The sequence below is a fragment of the Lissotriton vulgaris genome, chromosome 1_1 (genome assembly GCF_964263255.1).
Source record: "Lissotriton vulgaris chromosome 1_1, aLisVul1.2, whole genome shotgun sequence".
NCBI lineage: Eukaryota > Metazoa > Chordata > Amphibia > Caudata > Salamandridae > Lissotriton > Lissotriton vulgaris.
Window position 1 is genome coordinate 329346384 of NC_141685.1, and position 23278 is coordinate 329369661.

At 42.6% G+C, this 23278-nt stretch overlaps 1 protein-coding gene and 1 long non-coding RNA gene across 2 annotated transcripts in view; one reads left to right on the top strand and one right to left on the bottom strand.

The window, feature by feature from the left end:
• The window catches only part of LOC147747130 (cytochrome P450 4B1-like), a 156693-nt gene that overhangs the window by 55838 nt on the left and 77577 nt on the right, over positions 1 to 23278 (top strand). Inside the window, exons 6-7 of the mRNA XM_086952388.1 lie at positions 140 to 291; positions 382 to 488. Coding sequence (XP_086808514.1) covers positions 140 to 291; positions 382 to 488 — 259 coding nt within the window. The remainder of the gene's footprint in view (positions 1 to 139; positions 292 to 381; positions 489 to 23278) is intronic.
• The window catches only part of LOC147747131 (uncharacterized), a 121600-nt gene that overhangs the window by 48281 nt on the left and 50041 nt on the right, over positions 1 to 23278 (bottom strand). The window lies entirely within an intron of this gene.

Here is a 23278-nt window from a genome sequence, read left to right on the forward strand (position 1 = left end):
GGACACTACGCGTACACAAAGAAACTCATCACGCCCCTACTTTTGACCTCCGATCCCTATCATCATTTCACGTTGCAAACTGTGCTATTAAGTCACTTGGCAGACTTTACACCTTTTGTTTATATTTTTTATGTTTCAGTGAGAGCCCTTACATCCAAGCCATCTTTGACCTGTCCTATCTGGTGGATTACAGAATACGGCATTTTCCATACCATAGCGACCTGATCTTCAATCTCAGTCGCCAAGGGGCTCGCTTCCGCAGAGCCTGCAGGGTCGCGCACCAACACACAGGTATTCAAAACAAGCCCTCTTCTTCCTTTCATTGGACCTTTGATGATTGAATGACCAGAGGAATGCTAAGCATGCCAGTTCCCTTTACAGATGCAGTGATCAAAAGTCGAAAAGCATTGCTTGAGAATGAGAAGGAGCTTGAGAAGGTGCAACAGAAGAGGCATCTAGATTTTCTGGATATTCTGCTGTGTGCCAAAGTAGGTCACCATGGATGCTTCTCTTTATCTCCATCTTTCCTGTTTCATATCAAAATAAATAAATCTATCTATCTATCTATCTATCTATCTATCTATCTATCTATCTATCTATCTATCTATCTATCTATCTATCTATCTATCTATCTATCTATCTATCTATCCCCATGTATATGTGGAACCCCATTGTGGTGTGCATATATACACATTTATGTAGATACACATATATATACATGTATATCTCTGCAGGCACCCCAAATGTGCATGTTCATATCCATACTTGCTTAGCTATCTTTAGGAAAGAGTTGTTGAATATGGAAATCTCTGTAGCACAGTATGCAAAGAAAAACACTATCTAGGCACTGTTAATCGTTTCAGACACCATGTTTGCCATTCAATATATCCTAACATATTAATAGAACATTCATTGCAATTTATGTTGTTACCTCTCTATTTATTTTAATTCCTGGATTTGTAGAAGAAACTGTATATAGTAACATTGTGTCACTTTAGAAGATCATCAATGATAGACCGATTACATAGGGCCCGATTCACAGAATGAACTTAAGACTCAATCCTAAACGTACTACTATTGTGGTATTCACAGAATGCACTTACTACTTTTGGCATTCACAGAATGAACTTACTACTTTTGGTATTCACAGAAGTTAGGAATTTGTCTTAAGTTTGTCTTAAGACAAACTTAAGACAGACTTAAGACTGACTTAAGACAAAATCCTAACTTTTGTGAATACCAAAAGTAGTAAGTTCATTCCATGAATGCCAAAAGTAGTAAGTGCATTCTGTGAATACCAAAATAGTAGTAAGTTTAGGATTGAGTCTTAAGTTCATTCTGTGAATCGGGCTCATAAAGAGGAAGTGAGGGTGACTGGTGATGTATGGGAAGGAAAATGACATTCTATTATACACTGCATATATTTACAGTTAAAGGCACATTTTGATAACTTGATACCCCAAACCTCACAATTATTGGCCGACTGTGGAAGACCATATTAGTATTCACAAATCAGCTAATGCAGCACACCCATGGATAGTATACTAGGTCCCAATCACAACAAAATCATCATGGACCAATGTTAGAAACGAGTAAATAAACAATTTCTAAAAGTCATTTATCCAATGTAAGGTATCCAAAAAGTTCCAGAAGATGAGATGAACAGTCCACGCCGCCTCAATGGATGTTGTTATTTTTATTGTTCTTCCAACACATATCAAATCAAGAACAGCTAACACGTGTTTCGTCTGTACCAAGTAAGTAGGAATACTTTCTCAAGGCTAAATGATGATTTCTTAGCATTTATCAATAATCCCATTAATTACAAGTAAAGAAACGTCAAGTGAGTATTGTCCATACTAAAGTACGTGCTCCAAAATAAGTGTGACTGTATAGACCTTCTGTAACCTCTCGAAGTAATAACTTCTCTGATGTCGATAAGGGGTCACCAAGTAGTAGGCTCTCTACAGTACCAACGATTGCATCACACCCCTCTCTGACACTCTCTTCCTCCTCAAGATTCTTCCGCAGTCTTATCTAACTCAATTAAATTAGGATAGAATGTTCTGCATTCGATTCCTCATCAGCATCTTACAGCATCTCTCCCAGCAACAGCACCTCCCACAGCAACAGCATCCCAAATCGTGCTAACTATCTAACTAAGTCTATCACAATTATACCTTTCGTTCTTCATGTACCACCCACTAAAGTTTCAATATCGTAAATATACGAATTCTAATTGGTCAGTCAAGGGGGAAAGATTATCACACCATGCTTGCATGTCATTTAATTCAGTAATCCCATTGTTCACAAACCCATCCCTTTAATTTTTATTATTAATTTTATTTCCCACCCGCCTTCATGCAACAAAATTGTATACAGTTTGAATATGAATCCACATTGCTGAACTTTTCACCATCTGTTCTCAGGCTAGGACACTTTGCAACCTTGGCTTTCATTCAACCTCTGAATAGTCATTCCAGGTTAACTTTTAGTGCCCATGCGCCTTCATCACATGACTCAGCTTACTTCAGTTGTACATGAGAGGCCCAAATATGCACTAGTGATAAAGTCACAAAGACAGATGTTACTTTAAAAAATAAATGGTTTTACTGTATACTACCCATCTCTACTCTATCCCAATGTATTTATTTGACTCATCCCTGCATTAGCATTAGTAAAAACCACTCGATTTAGTTCAAGCAAACAGATGCCATGCATGCAAGTCTTCAAGACTCCATTTTAGTACCTTCTGCTCATGCGCAAGAATTTCCTTCCAAGCGACAGCTCGTCATACTACGTAGATACAGTTGACGCATGCGCAATAAAGAATTCCCATTTAGAAGCTGTTTTAGTCCTTTGCATGTGTTATTAACATTAGCAAACACATATGCAAGCTTCACTAAGTGTTTATGGGATGCACATTAGTTTTACACATAACAACTTTAATAACATGTTAGTAAGTTGAACAAGCAGATTGCTTCTGAGTGAGAAGGCGGGATTTTCGATCTTGCATTTGATTACTCTAGATCTAAATCCCCACTTAGGTCGACTGAATCTTTGTTGCCTGTCATAGAGTAAAAAGCAATCCACTACTAGGTTAAGCAAACCAATAATTGGCACGACTCTGAAGAACCACTTACCACGAATAAGTTTTAAAGTTTTATTACAAAGCCAAAGATAACTGAAGATACAAGCATCTCAATATAAGGTTCAAAAGGTATACTGGCACCAACACGAACATAAATTCTCTGAACGATCTTAAACGACAGAAAAATACCACCAAAGCCAGTTCAAATACTAACAGGTTTGCAAGAATAGACACAAGATGTAGCTTAAGCGTCATTTACAAAAAGAGAAAAGAATCAGGTTAGACTGTCCCTACACTAGACTAAGTGACATCCCTACTTAACAGAATCTTAAGCTAAAAAGGTGTCAGCCGTGGTGACTTCCAAAGAAGTTCACTCACTTTCCCTTAGTCTCTGATGTAAATCTGTGCATTGCAGTCATGCCCTCTCTGCCTACCCATCCGCTCTCTAAGGGTCCTCAGGCCATCTGCTCTAACTCCACCCCAGGGTGCTGTCCCTAATACAAAATCACAAGTATAGTCGAAACGCCTCTCAGAGACGCCCCTCACGTACACCTCTCACGTGGTTTCGGTTCTGGCTTTTTCCATACTGATACTCCTCTGGGCCTCTTGTTAGCGTTGACCTTGCTTCCCAGGCTTCTTCTCAGCTCGCCGGTACCCCCCAGTAAATTCCTGGAGCCTCCTCCAGGCCTGTGCCTGTCTCCCCGGACAGAGCTCTATTCATCACTCTCTTGATTGGAACCCCCTCGCACCTGCAAACAGACACCCATGAATTGGGCCCCAAATTCCGACCTCCAGTTTATCTTCCAGGTCGTAAAACTTCGAACATGGTTGGCAATTTATGCTTAACGAGACCTGGATTTTAACTAGCACATGCAGATCAAAGAAGCAACTTTATCTTTCCAGGCCTACTAAATTACTTTGCAAGAAGCTTGCACTCTGTGAACCTTTATTTCTTAAACTAAAACAAATTCTACTTAATACACTCTGATTATATGAAACACATCTACAAAACATGATCTCTAACATATGATCAATAATATTCTAAATAATAGTAATAGTAATAATCCATCAGATGTGAACTGCAAAGGCACGTTTTCGTTCTTCTTACATTGCCATGAGGCCTGCACATTTCTACGTTTAACATCATTAGATCCTCTTCTGCAACAGCCACATAACATGGAGTCTTAACAACACTCTAGCATTTCTAAGCATTTCTACATTAGCTTCAAACTCTAAAATATGCATTCTACATTGATTAAACACTCATAAGTATATGTATTTCTATATATTTCCGACACTTCTACATGCTTTAACTATTTCGTGCATCTAACTTGTAAATATGGTGCACTTATACATTTTTCTTAAATTGCGCTCTCTCAGTTCCCCCCTTTGATGACCTCTAGGGGTCATCACCATCACAACACCATCATTGAATTGAATCAGACAGAACTTGTTGCAATGCTCCCTCGTTTTATCATTTCTAGAGCCCTCAGACTCCTGTATTGATTGTCCTGCATTGCAGCTAGTCTCTGCTCCTGTTCTCTCATGGATCTTTGCAACCTATTTGCTCTATACCATTGGTACAGCCTCACTAACCCCCACGATATGATTACACAGATCACTATTATGATGATAGGCTTTAAAATGTACCATATAAAGCTTTTCCCTAGGTTGGCGAACCAACCTCCAACTTTACCCATTCCGTGACCCACTTTTTCCCACACATTTACCTTTGACAGATCTTCAATTTCATGGTGTATCTCAGTGATGTTTCGTATGTACTTCTCAAGAGGTTTTGAATTGTCTGGAATGTAAGTGCAACATTCCTGGACCTTCAAAGCCTTACAGACTCCGCCCTCTTTAGCTAACAGAACGTCTAGAGCAAGTCGGTTTTGAAGAACCATTGCCCTTATCGATTGCATCTCTCCTTCCACCAGCATTAAAGATCTAGCAGTACTGGCAGATTATCTACAACTGTTGCCAATCTCCTGATCTTGACATCATTCAGTATTAATCCCAGAAGAGGGAACATAGCGCCGAATACATCTCCAACTACCTCGGCATCACCTACATCCCTTTTCCCTCTGGCTTGAGCCTTTCCCTCTATGATTTCCAAATCCTTAGCATGATAAATTTTGGGGAAGACAATTGCCAAATAACATGAACCGTACCAATTGTCTGGTAGTTTCACGTAGGCATTTCTTCCACAGACAAAATACACAAGAAATCTTTCATGTAGTATTCTAATTGGAAGGCATGTTCACAGCTTACTTCTCCCAAGAATACATTTTCATAGTAGGTCTTACCCCTATGGATACATAGCTTCCCTTTTTGTGTTCGATCTAACGCTATTGGACCGTTACTATCCTTTCTTTTGTGTGATTTTTCCTCCTCAGTCCAATCTGTTTTCCATTGGCCAGAAGCCTTTAGAATCTTCTGCCTCCTGTATCGATCATCCATCTGCCCTATAAACTTTTTCTCAATTTCTGATACTTTGCAAGTCAGATTATTTCTTCGGGCATGTGAAGTATCTAAAGTTTTCCAAGGAATGAAAAATTTCCCTAATCGATCCTCACTTTTATAATAGTCCCATTTGTTCATATGCTTGTAAGCTGGGACTTCTGGTAACACTGCATCAAAATTTGAAAAATAGTATTCAAAGCTATCTCGTCCATAAAATATACTAAGCAACAAACTACATGTAATCCCATAAGTCAATGGGAGATGATGATATCTAATACCTTCGTCTACAGAGGCTGGCAACTGCATACAGACATAGCAGTCCTTCGCCTCCATGGCGTCAATGTATTCATACAGCAGCTTGGCATAGGCGTTTGATTTAAAGTTTCCCTGTGACTCATCTACATGTAACCTACGAGCTTCTGCTGCTAGTAAAGCCTTCTCCTGTACTGCATTGTCCTCCTTTTTACTAGCAGTAGTAGGTTTTGATGTTACCACAACCTTTGCTTCTGTTGCTTTTGTTTCGTTCTCATGTCCCACTATATATGAGACAGTAACTACTAAAATTATAAGAAAAATTACTCCCGCTAAAAGTGTACCTATTATACATTTCGCTTTGCGGTTCGAGTTGCCGGCCTCCATGTTCTCTAGACAGTGTAGCTTTTAGTCTCCTTTCCAATGTAAAGTCCTTTTCTCTTTTATTTTCTTCCACAGTCTATTTTGTTCATTCAGTCTTTCTTGAACTACACCTCAGGAAGCTGGCAATCTCTTTTGAAATCAGTCCTTTAAACCGCAACAACAGACAACCCTAGCCCTTCTCCGTCAACTAAATGGAAAGGTCCCTAAATTTTCTCTTCTTCCACTTGGCGCTAGGTTATCTTCTCAATCTTGTTTATTTACAAAGTCTTTAGGTGTCTACGATCACCCTCGTTCCAGCAGCTCTAATCACGTATTCTAGCAGTTCTAGGCGAAGAATGGTCTCCTCGAGTACTGATACTGTTGTGCCAAAAGTCGGAAATTCTACTCTGTTTAAAACCAGTTCTCTTATTCTGCTCAGGTTAGGAGGATTGGGAATAGTGAGTGTCAGCAACCCTTCAGCTTCAACTCCAGGCACCAACAACGCCACTTCTAGCTTTATGATGGGATCAGTGCTGGTCACTGTCACTTCCCTCACCCTCCCGGATCTCTGTGCACAAGACATCTGCTGCCAGGTAGGTCCACTCAGGAGTGGCGTATCTTCTGCAGGGCACACGCGCTCTCCTTGATCTCCTTGGACCCTCCGCTTCTGGAGTCTGTGCACCTTCGTCCAGGTCTGAGTCTTCGGATATAGGAGCAAGGGTTCTCTCTGGAGTTGACTTCAAGCTCGGCCTCTTCCTTCTTTCAGGCCAACTGGTCTCTCCACGCCTTGTTCTCCTGCTTCTTGTCCTCACACCCAACTCTTGATCACTTGCAGCTTGATCAGTGTCTGTTTCGTACTCACAGCTACTTTCTCCTTCTGTGGCAAGGTCAGTTTCACTGTCGTCTTGTCCTTCCTCCACTTGGTCTGACAAGCTCCCAGCTTCCTCCGACACCCCCACAGCTTGTCTGGTCCCCTCTATCGATTCTTCTTCCACAGCTGGATTTTCATCTGAGAGAGGAGCTGTTTCTTCCAGGGGTGCTGGAACTCTCTGCGTATGGGAGGCGTGTATCCAATTGGGCAGCCCTCCGACCTTAACAGCAGTATTCGATGTTAAAATGATCTGGTAGGGTCCTCGCCAACGCACGTCTAAGCAATTCTTTCTGACGTGCTTCTTCACCACGACCCAATCACCAGGGCACAGGTCGTGGCACAGGTCTTGGGACGACGGGATTTCAGCAGCCTGCACCTGAAGAGACACAGAATGAATGGCATCAGAAAGTCCCTTGCAATAATCCAGGATCAGATCATCTGTGATATTCAATAAAGCTGCAGTTGGAACTGATGGCAGTCTCATAGCCCTCCCCATTAACACTTCATGTGGAGAGAGACCGGTTCTCCTGTCTGGTGTGCTACGTATACTCATAAGTACTAATGGCAGTGCATCAGGCCAGCTTAGAGATGTCGATGAACACACTTTGGCAATTCGGGACTTTATCGTCCCATTGATCTGCTCCACAATTCCTGAAGCTTCTGGTCGATAGCTACAGTGCAGCTTCTGATCAATATTCAATGCTGAGCAGAGCATCTTCACAATTTCGCTGTTGAAATGTGTTCCCCTATCTGATTCCAAAGAGGCCGGCACCCCGAAACGCGGTATTAACTCCCTAAGCAATAACTTTGCTACTGTGAGTGTGTCACACCTGCGTGTAGGGTAAGCCTCGACCCATCTGGAAAATATACAGACAACCACCAGAACATATCTGAGGCGATTACATTTTGGCATTTCAATGAAGTCTAGTTGCATCCGATTAAACGGACCCTCAGACCTCCCTATGTGACTCAACGTGACTGGTGTTCTCTTTCCTACGTTCAGCTGTTGGCAGGTTACACATCGCTGGCACACTGCTTCTGCGGCTACTCTAAACTTGGGATTATACCATGTTTGTCTAAATACCCGAAGCATAGCATCTCTGCCTAGATGTACCGGGCCATGAATCTGTCTTGCCATTGGACTCACTAACTCATTCGGCAACACTGCCCTTCCATCTGCTGAAACCCAAAAGTCCATTTCGCTTTTTACACAACCTGCGGTTTCCCATGTCTTTTTCTCAAAGTCTGTTGCGCTTTCTTGTATGCCTTTTAAATCATCCCAGGTGTCTACCGTCTCCAGCATCATAGTTAACTCTGTCTTTTCCTGTGTCCCACCCACTTCTACCTCTGTGAAAGAGTATCCTTGCTCTGCACAGTAACGTGCGACCTCGTCTGCGTATCTGTTTCCCTGGGACACAAAATCAGTACCTTTGGTATGGGCTGCACATTTAACAACGGCAATTGCTGCTGGACCTTGTAATGCTTCTAACAACAATCGTACAAATTCCCCATTTCGAATAGGTGATCCTGAAGAAGTCATGTAACCTCTTTGAGACCACAATTGCCCATAGTCAAGAACTACCCCGAAACCATATTGGCTGTCGGTGTAAATGGTGACTCAAATTTTGCTGCCTGCTATACAGGCGCGGGTCAATGCAATGATTTCAGCTACCTGAGCGGAGTATACTCCTTCCAGGCAAGCGACTTCCACAACTCCAGTAATGGTGCAAACAGCATAAGCTGCTCTCAACTGACCCATATTGTCTCTTACACATGAGCCATTGACAAAGAAAATTTCATCAGGGTCTGTCAACGGCTCATCTACAATATCTGGTCTTGGTTTGGTGCATAGTTCAGTCACATCAAGGCAATCGTGATCTTCACATTCTTCATCTTCTATGTCATTTGGAAGTGGCATCAAGGTAGCAGGATTCAAAACAGAGCATCTCTTAAGGGTCACGTTCTCCGCAGCAAGAATGACTTGCTCGTAGCGCGTGAGCCTGTTATTTGTCAGATGCTGTGTCTTGGTCCTGGTCATTAACAGCTCCACAGAATGAGGTACATACACCACTAGCTGGTGTCCCATGACTATACTCTCACACCTTTCAATGCTGACACCCGTTGCAGCAACGGATTTGAGACATCCGGGCAATGCTGCGGCTACTGGATCTAAAGTGGCCGAGAAGTATGCAACTGGTCTACGGGCATTTCCATGAATTTGGGCTAGAACCGACAAAGCACAACCTTCTCTTTCACAGCAGTAAAGTAAGAATGGTTTTTCGTAATCCGGCATTCCCAGAGCAGGAGCACGACACAAGTCCTCTCTCAGCTGCAAGAATGCCATCAAACAGTCCTTGTCCCATGGTACCGGATCGCTCACCTCCTTGTGCGTCAGTTTTTGTAAGGGCTTTGCTTTCAGGGAAAAGTTAGCTATCCACTGTCGGCAATAACCAACCATTCCGAGAAACATCCTGACCTCTCTTTGTGTCGTGGGCGAATTCATCTTCATGATCGCCTCTATCCTGTCTGGTGACACCTTCCGTTTCCCTTTTTCAATTCTGTGGCCCAAATACTGTACTTCCGTCAGACAGTATTGTAATTTGTTCGGAGACACCTTGTGTCCGTTCTCAGCTAAATGATTCAGCAAGGTGATGGTGTCTATTTTACAAGCTTCCTCTGTTTCTGACGCAACAAGTAGGTCGTCTATGTACTGGACTAGAACCGAGTTCTGTGGCAGTACTAGACTTTCAAGATTTTTCTTCAGCAGCTGGTTAAAAATCGATGGGCTTTCTGTATACCCCTGTGGTATACGACACCATGTTAATACGCGATTTTCCAGCTTAAATGCGAAAAGAAATTGGCTCTCTTCATCTAATGGGATCGAAAAGAAGGCCTGGCAAAGGTCTATCACTGTGAACCACTCAGCTTGGAATGGTATCTGAAACAATATCACTGATGGATTCGGTACCACTGGACAACACGAAACAACTATATTATTAATCTTTCGGAGGTCCTGCACTATTCTGAATTTCCCACTAGGTTTCTGCAAACCCATAATCGGGGAGTTACATGGACTACCCACGATTTCTTTCAATATTCCCTGTTTAATCATGGAGTCAATCACGGGCTTTATTCCTGCAATCGTCTCCGGAGTCAATTTGTATTGAGGCGTTCTTAGATATTCAACATTTGGTTTTATCATGATTTTCACTGGCTCCACTCCTTTGATCAGTCCTATCTCTTCCCCAGTGAAATCCCATACTTCAGATGACACCGTATCTCTTAAGTCCCAAGGGAGCTCTTCCACCGTCAAGGTAGGATACAGCTCTATCCATACTTTTGAATTTGCAACCTTAAAGGTGGCATCATCGTCGTTAGTCTGTACTTCCACTCCCTGAGGCGTGCAATATATTGTGCAATTTAATTTACACAGCAAATCTCTTCCTAACAGACACACAGGGCTAGAATCGCATACTACAAACTGATGTTCATCACTGTATTTTCCTATTCGCACTAGTACTGGCTCCGTCAAAGGACTAGTCATTCTTCTATTTGCGACTCCTACCACTTGAATGGTTTCCCCTGACATTGGCAGATCCATAACCACTGCTGATCTTAGAGTGGATCGAGAGGCCCCCGTGTCCACCAAGAAGGTCGTAGGACACCCTGCTACTTCTGCCTCTACGTATGGTCCCCTTTGGTCCACCTCTAGGACTGCCCCGAGGGTACAGTCCTCCGTTCTACTCACACACTGTCCAGTCAACGGATCAACATAGTAACATTCTTCTCCTCCTACAAAAAGGGGCATCTGTCTATAGGTCTTTCCCCCTGTCGCTATCCTGGGTGGTTGAGGGAACTGGGCTCGAGGAGCTGAAGTCCCCCCTTTGACCACCCTTCCCTTGGGTATTGTTGCCCCTTTCACTGTGCTGCTCTGAGCTTCCTCTTCCTCTATTTCTAGTTCTCCATTTTCAGGGTTATAGGGACACTCGCGTTTCCAATGTCCCACCTGGTGACACTGGTGACACTTTGTCGTCTTTTTCAAGGTAGCCAGGTCTACTCTAGGTCTAGGATTTTCCTCATTGTCCCTATTCTGATTATTCGACCTCCTTCCCAGGGTCCCTGTTCCCTGTTGTTGCTGTCCACCCTTTCCAGCCGACTGCATCTGAACCAACATCAGCTTCTCCTTGAGTTTTTTTGCTTTAGAATCAAGTTCATCACTACAATACCTTGCATATCTCAGAATTTCATCTAACGGTTTATTTTGCCAACAAATTAAATGTTGCTGTATCATCAAGCAAATATCAGGTCTCAATCCCAAAACAAATGTTGACACAAACTGTCCTATATCTTTGGGATCCATTACATCTAGTCCACTGTATTGTTTGAATGTTTTCAATAGTCTCTCATAATATTCATGGACTGTCTCCTTGGGTTCCTGCCTAGTTCAGTCTATCTTCACCCAATCTATGTCCTGCGGTGGCACCTTATCTTTCAGCCATGTCATTACTCTTTCATATTTCTCCATGACTCTTTCAGACGGTCCATTAGTCTGAGCATCCCTCTCTGGTTCAGATGTGGGCCATTCTACGCTAACCTTGCATGCTGTCCACAAGTCTCCTGGAACTACGATATCAAATAGGGTGTTCAAATCAATCCACAGTACTTTAGAGATTTTTACAAACCTCTCTACCTGCTTATACCACTCCACGGGGTTTTCTCTCAGTTTAGGAAAGGAATTGGTAAATGCAGCTAAATCTCCTCTACTCCATGGCACATGCACATAGCTCCCATTCGCTATTTCCCGCAAAGGGTAAGCTTCCATCCTCTGTAGCCCTCCCTCCGGGGACATCACAATTGTGCTCCGCCTGACAGTCCCTTTCTTGGACCACCTTTCTTCCCACTTGTCCAGATCTCTCCATGTCCTTATTCCTGTGATCAGTTCTCTTATGTGTGTTTTCAATCCAATTGTTCTCCTCTCTTCGAGGTCCTGATCTGAATAATGCAACCTATGGTTACCCTGTAATGCCTTTGTTCTCGACAAGTCTACCATGTACTTGTCTGCCAATTCAGACAATTTCTCATGTACTGCTCTCGCCTTCCGAGTGATATCCTTTGCTATGAACAGTACCTCATCTTGCTCGTACATGTCAATCCTCTCTAAAGGTAACGTGCCATCTATTATCTCATCCAAGTCAGATTTTAAACTGGTCACATCTAGCCTTCTGGCTTTTATCTCAGCTGTCAATGAGTGATTTTTAGAGGGTCCATTGACATCTCTCCCATCCCAGCTCCGAGCCCTATGCCTGGGCTCAGGCGAGTTATGGGGAGTCCTCCCATGTTCCCATCTTTCTAGGTCCCATGCAGTTCCATCCGCTCTTGGCATGTGATGAAATGATACTCTATTTCCCACAGTCTCACTCTGTCTATTCTGCTCGGTCTCCCTAAATGCATGATAGGACCTTCCATTGTCCCCCTTGCTTTCACAACTCCCCTGCTGTCTAGTATCACTCAACATATGGTAAGACCCTTTCCAACTCCCCATTTTCCCGCGATCCCAGTGTTGTCTACTATCGCCAGGTGCATTGTGAGTGCACTTAAAACTGTCTCTGTACTCTTGTGTCCTCCGATCTCCTTCGCTGTGAATGAGACGAGACACCCTTCCACACTCTGCACTTCTATCCTCTTGCTCCTGTCCATTTCCATTAAGGAAATGACGTGTAGCCCCTCTATTCTCCTGACTTTTGCCGTCGCACTCCTGGCCGCTTTCACTAGCCCTGCAGTGAGACAATGTTCCATCACCTCGACTTCCCCATTCGGCTTCCGTTCCTGACCTATTACTCTGGGTTCCCGTTTTAGCATCCCACTCTCTCAAGTCAGCCCTCAATTCCTTAAAGGACTTCGGCCGTGGTCCCCTCAGATCCATCGGTCCTCTCGGACCCCCCTGATCTATTATGGGATCCCCTGCTTGATTTAATGGGGTGCTCCAATCTCTTGGTCCTGGCAACTGCCTTCGAGAATTAATCATATTGTTCCTGTTCTCCATTTCTGCTCTCTCCCTGTCTAGCCGTACCTGTTCCTCCTCTCGTGCTTTCTCTGGGTCATAAATCGATACTATAGGACCTATAGTAACAGGTACTTGGAGAGCGTCTGGCAATTGATAGGACTTGGCACGCTCCATTTCTGGCACCTTTTGTACCACGAACCTTCCGACTACCCTCTGTACTGGACTAGGCTGAGATGTTTCCTCACCTTTGGCATATTCTCTACCTGCTATAGGAGGTAGTCTATACTCTCCTGTACCAGCCCCATCCCCCCTTTGGAGCTCGGCACCTTCCATCCCTCTATTGTACGGAGGCCGTCTGTCTATCAACAACCTATTTATCAGGCTGTCCTCTGTCTCGCTCTCATCATCCTCCTCTGTTGGTCTCTTGTCTCCTGCAACTTCTATCACTGGGTACAATTTATCTACTTCAATCGTCTGCACTCTCCACTTTTTAGCTTCCTCATCCCATTTGGCATCCTGCACTGCTCTTACCGATCGTCTCACTCTTTCTTGACGCCTGTTCTGGTTCCTGTCGTGCGCCGCCCTAATCCACGCATTAAGGGCTTCAAACTGTGTTGGTCTGGGCAGAGGTCTTGTTGAGGTCATAACTGCTTTCAACTGGTGCAATACTTCTAATCTAAACGTTCCGTATTTCGGAAACGTCAGTTCCTCGTTCCCCTCCGTAATCTTACTCCACTCTGAAATCCACAGTATAGTATGCAACCCAACATTCGTGGCCATATAGTGAGCTGGTGTACCCTCTGGCGGGGCCTCTTCCCCGTCAACAGATTCCCTCTTTTCTCTCTTAAAGATCGCTCTTAAGCATTTAAAACACTTCATGATCAAATCTTCGATTTTTCCCTAATTTGCTGCGTTTGTTTACTTCCCGATGACAATCCACCAATCCCGGCGCGGTTCTTGCTAACTGGCCTATCACAGCGCGGCTCTTGACAACCGACCTATCCCAGCGCGGTTTCACACCAACCGGCCTATCACAGCGCGGCTCTCTCTGACGTCACTCGTCTCCCCTCCGCAGCAGTTCCCCTCCTTTCTCAGCTCGTATCCCGGTCATGCATGCGTCCCATTCATACTCTGAAAAATGATTACTTCCGACCAAGCGATCACTTTTCTTGACTGTACGCCCACAGTCTAACTGTAATTGTCACCTCAACTGACGAAATGTCTTTCCGTAAACGTCCAGACAATCGCCTTAACTGATAGGTTACTTACACACAGTAACTTCCGACCAGCGTCCGTTACTCATACACTCACTCTTGCATTCCCCCTATCACGGTCCTGCGGGCGATCAATGGTACCTCATGACCCCCTTCACAACGGTTGACAATTACTCTGGATGTCCGATACACCCGAACCACTTAAGCTCTTCTCTGAACTTAAGATTTTCACCAGGTTGCGCGCGCTCACAACCCTGCCTCAATCACACTACAGGCATTCAACTCCGCATGACATTACAACACAAATACAACACAAGACACCGCAATCTGACAACGCATGACCTTTATTATACTCACTCTCGACCGACTCTGCTGCTTTTCTCGTGCCGTCAGCACCTTCTTCGGCAGGTGATTCTTCTGCTGGTCATCTCTCGATTTCTAGGGGCCTCGGGGTAATCTTAACCTAGTCTAGGTCACCTTCCTCTAGAAGGCAACCATCCTAATTCTGCTACCAACTGAGAAGGCGGGATTTTCGATCTTGCATTTGATTACTCTAGATCTAAATCCCCACTTAGGTCGACTGAATCTTTGTTGCCTGTCATAGAGTAAAAAGCAATCCACTACTAGGTGAAGCAAACCAATAATTGGCACGACTCTGAAGAACCACTTACCACGAATAAGTTTTAAAGTTTTATTACAAAGCCAAAGATAACTGAAGATACAAGCATCTCAATATAAGGTTCAAAAGGTATACTGGCACCAACACGAACATACATTCTCTGAACGATCTTAAACGACAGAAAAATACCACCAAAGCCAGTTCAAATACTAACAGGTTTGCAAGAATAGACACAAGATGTAGCTTAAGCGTCATTTACAAAAAGAGAAAAGAATCAGGTTAGACTGTCCCTACACTAGACTAAGTGACATCCCTACTTAACAGAATCTTAAGCTAAAAAGGTGTCAGCCGTGGTGACTTCCAAAGAAGTTCACTCACTTTCCCTTAGTCTCTGATGTAAATCTGTGCATTGCAGTCATGCCCTCTCTGCCTACCCATCCGCTCTCTAAGGGTCCTCAGCCCATCTGCTCTAACTCCACCCCAGGGTGCTGTCCCTAATACAAAATCACAAGTATAGTCGAAACGCCTCTCAGAGACGCCCCTCACGTACACCTCTCACGTGGTTTCGATTCTGTCTTTTTCCATACTGATACTCCTCTGGGCCTCTTGTTAGCGTTGACCTTGCTTCCCAGGCTTCTTCTCGGCTCGCCGGTACCCCCAGTAAATTCCTGGAGCCTCCTCCAGGCCTGTGCCTGTCTCCCCGGACAGAGCTCTATTCATCACTCTCTTGATTGGAACCCCCTCGCACCTGCAAACAGACACCCATGAATTGGGCCCCAAATTCCGACCTCCAGTTTATCTTCCAGGTCGTAAAACTTCGAACATGGTTGGCAATTTATGCTTAACGAGACCTGGATTTTAATTTTTAACTAGCACATGCAGATCAAAGAAGCAACTTTATCTTTCCAGGCCTACTAAATTACTTTGCAAGAAGCTTGCACTCTGTGAACCTTTATTTCTTAAACTCAAACAAATTCTACTTAATACACTCTGATTATATGAAACACATCTACAAAACATGATTTCTAACATATGATCAATAATATTCTAAATAATAGTAATAGTAATAATCCATCTGATGTGAACTGCAAAGGCATGTCTTCGTTCTTCTTACATTGCCATGAGGCCTGCACATTTCTACGTTTAACAGCATTAGATCCTCTTCTGCAACAGCCACATAACATGGAGTCTTAACAACACTGTAGCATTTCTAAGCATTTCTACATTAGCTTCAAACTCTAAAATATGCATTCTACATTGATTAAACACTCATAAGTATATGTATTTCTATATATTTTCGACACATCTACATGCTTTAACTATTTCGTGCATCTAACTTGTAAATATGGTGCACTTATACATTTTTCTTAAATTGCGCTCTCTCATGAGCAAGTCTCTTCTCTGAGTCCTTGCTCCATCAGCATGGCTTACATGGCATATGCAATAGAGGGAAGATGGAAGACATATGATAAAATGTGATCTATAAAACAAATCATTTGGTATCAGACGTGTATTGAACCAAAGAAATAACCTATAATAACATGCTTAGCTCAATATCACCGAATAGGCCTAATAGCTCGGAATATTATGGCCAGTTGGCCCAAATCACAAAAAGTGTACTGTGAGCAGGTGACACTTATAGTACTCCTGCCTTATTCCTGAATTCAAGGATTAAGTCAGGACAACTCATGGCGTACTCATGACATTTGAGAATAATACAAGATGATTTAGAGCAAAATCTTTGTGAATCATGTCCAGTGACCTTGATATGCTCTTCCTTAACATTGTTATCTCTCAGAAGTCTATGTATGGTACATACAAGGTGGTTTTCTCAAGAAGGTCCCAAACAGGGACTTTTTAATATCGGTCAACAAAAACATTCTAAACGCAGCCGCTTACAATAATATTTGGGACGAAACAGGCCTCTTCTTCAAACATGATTAAGTGTTACGTCTGGTGTCGAGGACATTATCATGCAGTGATGATCTACCATCAAAGAATTATGTCACTAGTCGACCCTGGAGCCCTCAACATAAAGGAAAGTCTCAATTGGACCTGATATATCTCACACAGGAACTCCTCTAGGGTAGGTAGCAGCTATATCTGCCACTAAAGGCCTTTTCATCTTGTCTTTCTTCCTTATGCCATTCACCACAGACAAACAATCCATCATCTGTTGGCCCTTTCAGGACAACTTTTTTGGATAAACCTCTATGTATTGTCAATCACGCATCTGTGAAGGCAATACAAAGTTACTCCCTATTCAAACCAAGGTCTTTAAACTTGACTTCCATTTTGAACGTTGAAGGTGGCTGCATCTTTTAGTCTTCCTTGACACATAATTTCTTCTCTGTCACTAGGGTTTCTAACGGCACCTCTGAAAGAAGAGTGCTGTCAACATGACATCAGTAGTATGTGTGGAGTCAAAGCTCCGTTGGTCTTCTTTCCACCTCCAAGATCATCTTCTTTTCTTGGATTTGGCAGCCATCTTGCCTGCAAAACTATTGGCCATGTGTCTGTTTCTTCTTGGAAAATGCAAGGATCGACACTGGAGGCATATTCTTTCATAATGATAGTGCATCACCATATTCAGAAATGGAAGTGCAGTAGTTATGCACCACTGCAGGCCTCTGCACCATCTTCCAACCTATTCATCCGAGCATAAATGAAAAGCCCAGAGGTGTTGCAGGTGTCCCATGTGTGCTTTGCATCACCGTTTTGGAGTTTGGTTTTTGAACCCAGCTCCAAAATGTTGACTTTTATGTAAAGTGTATGCGTGACTCTCTACTGTGTATTCTTGATGGATAGATAGCATAGCACTTTGCCATGCAGCCCTCAAAGTGTGCAAGCCATTCTGTGTGCTGAACAGATCTACTCAGACTTATGATCTGCACTTCTCAGAAATACAAATGTACTATAATCTAAATTTGGTCACAGCACTGGGAGCCCGGGATTACCAGGACGCGGTAACTCTGATAGGTCACAAACTCGTGATTTCTTCACTGCAAAATATGTACTCTTGTTCATCTTTTCAGAGACGTTTTGTGATGGATTACTATACTTAGCAATAGATTGAATGTACTATAGAAGACATATTTTATAAGGAGTTTCTGTGCTTGCAAAGAAGGATTTAACAAAGTTACAAGGACTCTGGAGTGTTTGTATTCCTCAACCTGGGAATCCCACTGTATGGATTATACGACAGAACACCAAGCGGACGATATTGGATTTGTAGTGTAGTTCCTATTTTCCCAATAGGCCCTGCGCATTGGAATAACATAAACAGTAGTATCGACGTAGAAGTGCGGATCTTCCAGGCCTCTACTGACTATGCTAAACTTAATTGGGTTTGTTACCAACTAGCTCAGAGGTCACTGGAAACTTTCTTGACTGAATAGGAAGTGATCGGCTTCCCTGGCACAGCCAAGAAGGGATTCAGTTTTCCAACAACCGTGCAACATGACAACTTTGCTCCTCAGATAAGAGTCAATCTCTAGAGTCGTGTGAAACAATAGACAGTTATTTTACTCAGTCAGTTGTTGTGCAGATTACTTTCACAATATGTAGAGAATAGAGAGACGGGCGTTTTCAATAAAAGGTATTATTTATTGAACAGTCTTTCTTCTCATACAAGAGAAATGAATTGCCCGAATTGCAAGACTTGTTACTATAAAAAGTGCGTACAGTAAAATGAGGATTGCGAAATAATACTGTAAAAGCATTGATATGGTTTCTTAGCCATACAATGGTTTAAAATGAATAAAACATATATACATTCATATATACATTAGCTAACATACTCAACTGGTGCTTCTAACTACGCCTACCCCAGTGTACCTGACCTAAGCCTAATACGTGGAAGGGAGTAAGTAATTAGCTTTAGTTAAGTTGGTTTTGCCAACTTTTGCTTCAAGAATTCTCTCTAAGGGTTTAGTCAACACCATACCTCTGGAATAGAATGTTGGAGGTCTGGTATCTCCTTCCAGGGACTCGATATCCCAGTCACTCGCAAGAGTAGGCTGGAAACGCCGGAGATGGGTTTCTCGGCAGGAGAAAAGACAGCGTCTTTCTCAGCGCGTCAAAGAGGAGGAGGAGGGGCAGCGTCCGCAGGCTGGTTGCATCTGCTGGGCTCTGTAAGGGACGGCTGTTCAGCTCCTCTGTTCACCACACCATCGTTCGCTCGTTTGCAGCGATAGCATCAGTATCAGCGAGACAGCGATAGTATCGAGGCAGCTAGCTAGCATTTGCTTAAGGCAACGTTGGTAATATTTATACCTGAAAGGTGCCTTGTTTGACGTAAGTTTTTGGACATAAGACGTCAATAAAGATGTCACTAGGAAGTGATCGTCTCTCAGTGCTCATTAGAGTTCCATTACTAATCAAAACATAGCAAGCAGGGCTTTCCCAGGTTGCTGAGTTTTTATCTTGTTGAAGAACTCGGAGTGTTAATCTAGGAATCTTAGATAGTGACTTCTGCTGTGTCATTTGCACTAATGAGCTGCAAAGGAAGTTGCAGAGGAAGCGATTCTGAAATGTGGCTCTGTTCGTGTGAGGCCAGAGACGAGTTTCTGAATATTGCATTTGATCGGTTATGCCAATATAGGGGTACAAAGGGATTATAGCCGTATAGGGGCATAAGGTCACAGTATCGATCAGGGTCCTAGATTAGAATGCGACACCCACTCCACGAATTTATGTCCATCAAATTACTAAAACTAGAGCAATAAGATGCATGTGTAACATTGCCCACCCCAAAATACATATTTGCATTTGAAATAGGCGTATTTGAAATACGTGAAAATATAGGTACTGTACGTCTTTAAGCATAGAAATCATTCAAAATATAGCATATGTAATCAATGAACGATTTAGCGAAAAAATTACATATGAAATATCTCTTAATACAGAAAAGAAAGGCGAGATAATTTCATCACATATAAATGCATTGCTGTAAAATGTGCTAGAGGCTGGTGTAAAGTTATTATGTCTCTAGATTTACCTAAAAATAGAAGTAGAAGCTTCTGTTCTTTATGAATAGGTCTACTTTAAGCAAAGAATTTTTGTGCCAGAAAAAGGGGAAAATATTATGAAAAATAGTTCAATCCAAAAAATATTTTCTTGTGAATGGGGGAATAGAGTTCCAACGCTTTTAGCAGTTTTTGTTGATCAAAACTGAAGGCCGAATTCAGAGTTCATGGGAACGCTATGTGTCGGAATGCTTTTCAAAAGTTATTGTTTCTGTTCAGGGGAGAACATCATATCAGACAGGCTCTCAAAAAATACAAAAAGGTATTATTTATTGAACAGTCTTTCTTCTCATACAAGAGAAATGAATTGCCCGAATTGCAAGACTTGTTACTATAAAAAGTGCGTACAGTAAAATGAGGATTGCGAAATAATACTGTAAAAGCATTGATATGGTTTCTTAGCCATACAATGGTTTAAAATGAATAAAACATATATACATTCATATATACATTAGCTAACATACTCAACTGGTGCTTCTAACTACGCCTACCCCAGTGTACCTGACCTAAGCCTAATACGTGGAAGGGAGTAAGTAATTAGCTTTAGTTAAGTTGGTTTTGCCAACTTTTGCTTCAAGAATTCTCTCTAAGGGTTTAGTCAACACCATACCTCTGGAATAGAATGTTGGAGGTCTGGTATCTCCTTCCAGGGACTCGATATCCCAGTCACTCGCAAGAGTAGGCTGGAAACGCCGGAGCTGGGTTTCTCGGCAGGAGAAAAGACAGCGTCTTTCTCAGCGCGTCAAAGAGGAGGAGGAGGGGCAGCGTCCGCGGGCTGGTTGCATCTGCTGGGCTCTGTAAGGGACGGCTGTTCAGCTCCTCTGTTCACCACACCATCGTTCGCTCGTTTGCAGCGATAGCATCAGTATCAGCGAGACAGCGATAGTATCGAGGCAGCTAGCTAGCATTTGCTTAAGGCAACGTTGGTAATATTTATACCTGAAAGGTGCCTTGTTTGACGTAAGTTTTTGGACATAAGACGTCAATAAAGATGTCACTAGGAAGTGATCGTCTCTCAGTGCTCATTAGAGTTCCATTACTAATCAAAACATAGCAAGCAGGGCTTTCCCAGGTTGCTGAGTTTTTATCTTGTTGAAGAACTCGGAGTGTTAATCTAGGAATCTTAGATAGTGACTTCTGCTGTGTCATTTGCACTAATGAGCTGCAAAGGAAGTTGCAGAGGAAGCGATTCTGAAATGTGGCTCTGTTCGTGTGAGGCCAGAGACGAGTTTCTGAATATTGCATTTGATTGGTTATGCCAATATAGGGGTACAAAGGGATTATAGCCGTATAGGGGCATAAGGTCACAGTATCGATCAGGGTCCTAGATTAGAATGCGACACCCACTCCACGAATTTATGTCCATCAAATTACTAAAACTAGAGCAATAAGATGCATGTGTAACATTGCCCACCCCAAAATACATATTTGCATTTGAAATAGGCGTATTTGAAATACGTGAAAATATAGGTACTGTACGTCTTTAAGCATAGAAATCATTCAAAATATAGCATATGTAATCAATGAACGATTTAGAGAAAAAATTACATATGAAATATCTCTTAATACAGAAAAGAAAGGCGAGATAATTTCATCACATATAAATGCATTGCTGTAAAATGTGCTAGAGGCTGGTGTAAAGTTATTATGTCTCTAGATTTACCTAAAAATAGTAGAAGCTTCTGTTCTTTATGAATAGGTCTACTTTAAGCAACGAATTTTTGTGCCAGAAAAAGGGGAAAATATTATGAAAAATAGTTCAATCCAAAAAATATTTTCTTGTGAATGGGGGAATAGAGTTCCAACGCTTTTAGCAGTTTTTGTTGATCAAAACTGAAGGCCGAATTCAGAGTTCATGGGAACGCTATGTGTCGGAATGCTTTTCAAAAGTTATTGTTTCTGTTCAGGGGAGAACATCATATCAGACAGGCTCTCAAAAAATACAAAATCAGGTGACAGTTCGACCAAATTCGATAGTGCTGTAACTTGGCAGGTGTGAGAATGATTGCTATCATCAAAGTCTGGATCAGCAATGCTCACAGAAGGTCGTACCTGGGTGATGTTGCTTTTGTCACTCGCTCCACTGTTACCACCTAGTCGTAGTACAGGAGTCTCAACGAATGCCGTCATCAGGATTGGTAGCCGCTGGGGACAACACAATGCGTGAGCCATTACAGGACTGAGCAAAGTATCGATATCCATTGGTACTGCTGATGGAAGTGCAAGACAGGTGTCCAACACGCACTCATCTCCGCATAGCATTCATCGTAGCACAGGTAAGATGCAGGTTTGCCATATAGGTCTGAATGAAAGAAACCAGGTCATGTTTAGATCTCTCAGCCTGGCCAATCCATGGACTCTAGTTATTCTGTCCCGGTAGCGGATTGCTAGGATCGTTTCTTCCATCCTTGTAGGAGTCATGTCTGAGCTTTGGCTTGCCATATCGGAGCAGGAGGGTCAAAAATAAAAAGCCTGCTACAAGTCCCAAAAATAGGGGTATGCCGCCAAAGACTGAATGGACAAAATTAGGAATGATTCCCAGAATTGCTTGAAATGGTGTTAGCAGTCCCGTAAAAATCGTCTTAAATATGCCTTGGATGCCTATGGCACTAGACATGTTAAGAATTTGGCTAAGCATTTCTGTGAAATGCACGGGGCAATTTGTTGATAAAAGGTCATGTATCTCCGTAGCCGTCCTTGCAACTAGGAGATCATACGTCTCTTTTGATGACGTGATGGGCACTGTTGTCTGCAAAAGCACAGACTTCATTTTGCTTAAAGTATCAATTCGTATAGAAGAGAAATTCAAACGAGGCCAAATGGGAGTCTCTATGTCTCCAGGGCTGCTCGGAAACAATGCTTGCATACAGCATTTGACCATGGAAGTTACGCTTACGAGATAGGCTTTCCCTGGCAAAAGGCCACAACAGCTGTGATCCATTATTAGAATGTAACTCCCATTTGCGAGTTGCATAAAGAAAGGCTCTATCTGCGTTGCAGGTGTGACATGTTGGTGGCATGAAAGGTTGTTAGAATTTCCTTCACAGGCTCCGTGTAAATTAATACCCTGGCACAAAAGTATACCGCTTAGTGAATGTTTACAGTTCTCACCACTAAGAAATACATTTTTGTTGCTGTCACTATAGCATGAATGTGTGTATGGTAATTTCCATGTTGACTTAATGTATCTTTTACCCAATCGTTCATACTGGCCAGTAGGTATGTATTCAAGGCAATTTTTAAATCGGAAAGTTGTTATCGGAATTGTGATAATCCCGTGTATTATCCATTCAATGACAGGACTTTCTGACATTGTCAAAGGTAATCTCTCAAGTTTTTCGATGCTCAGGATTGTATAGTCTGCTCCTTTCTGT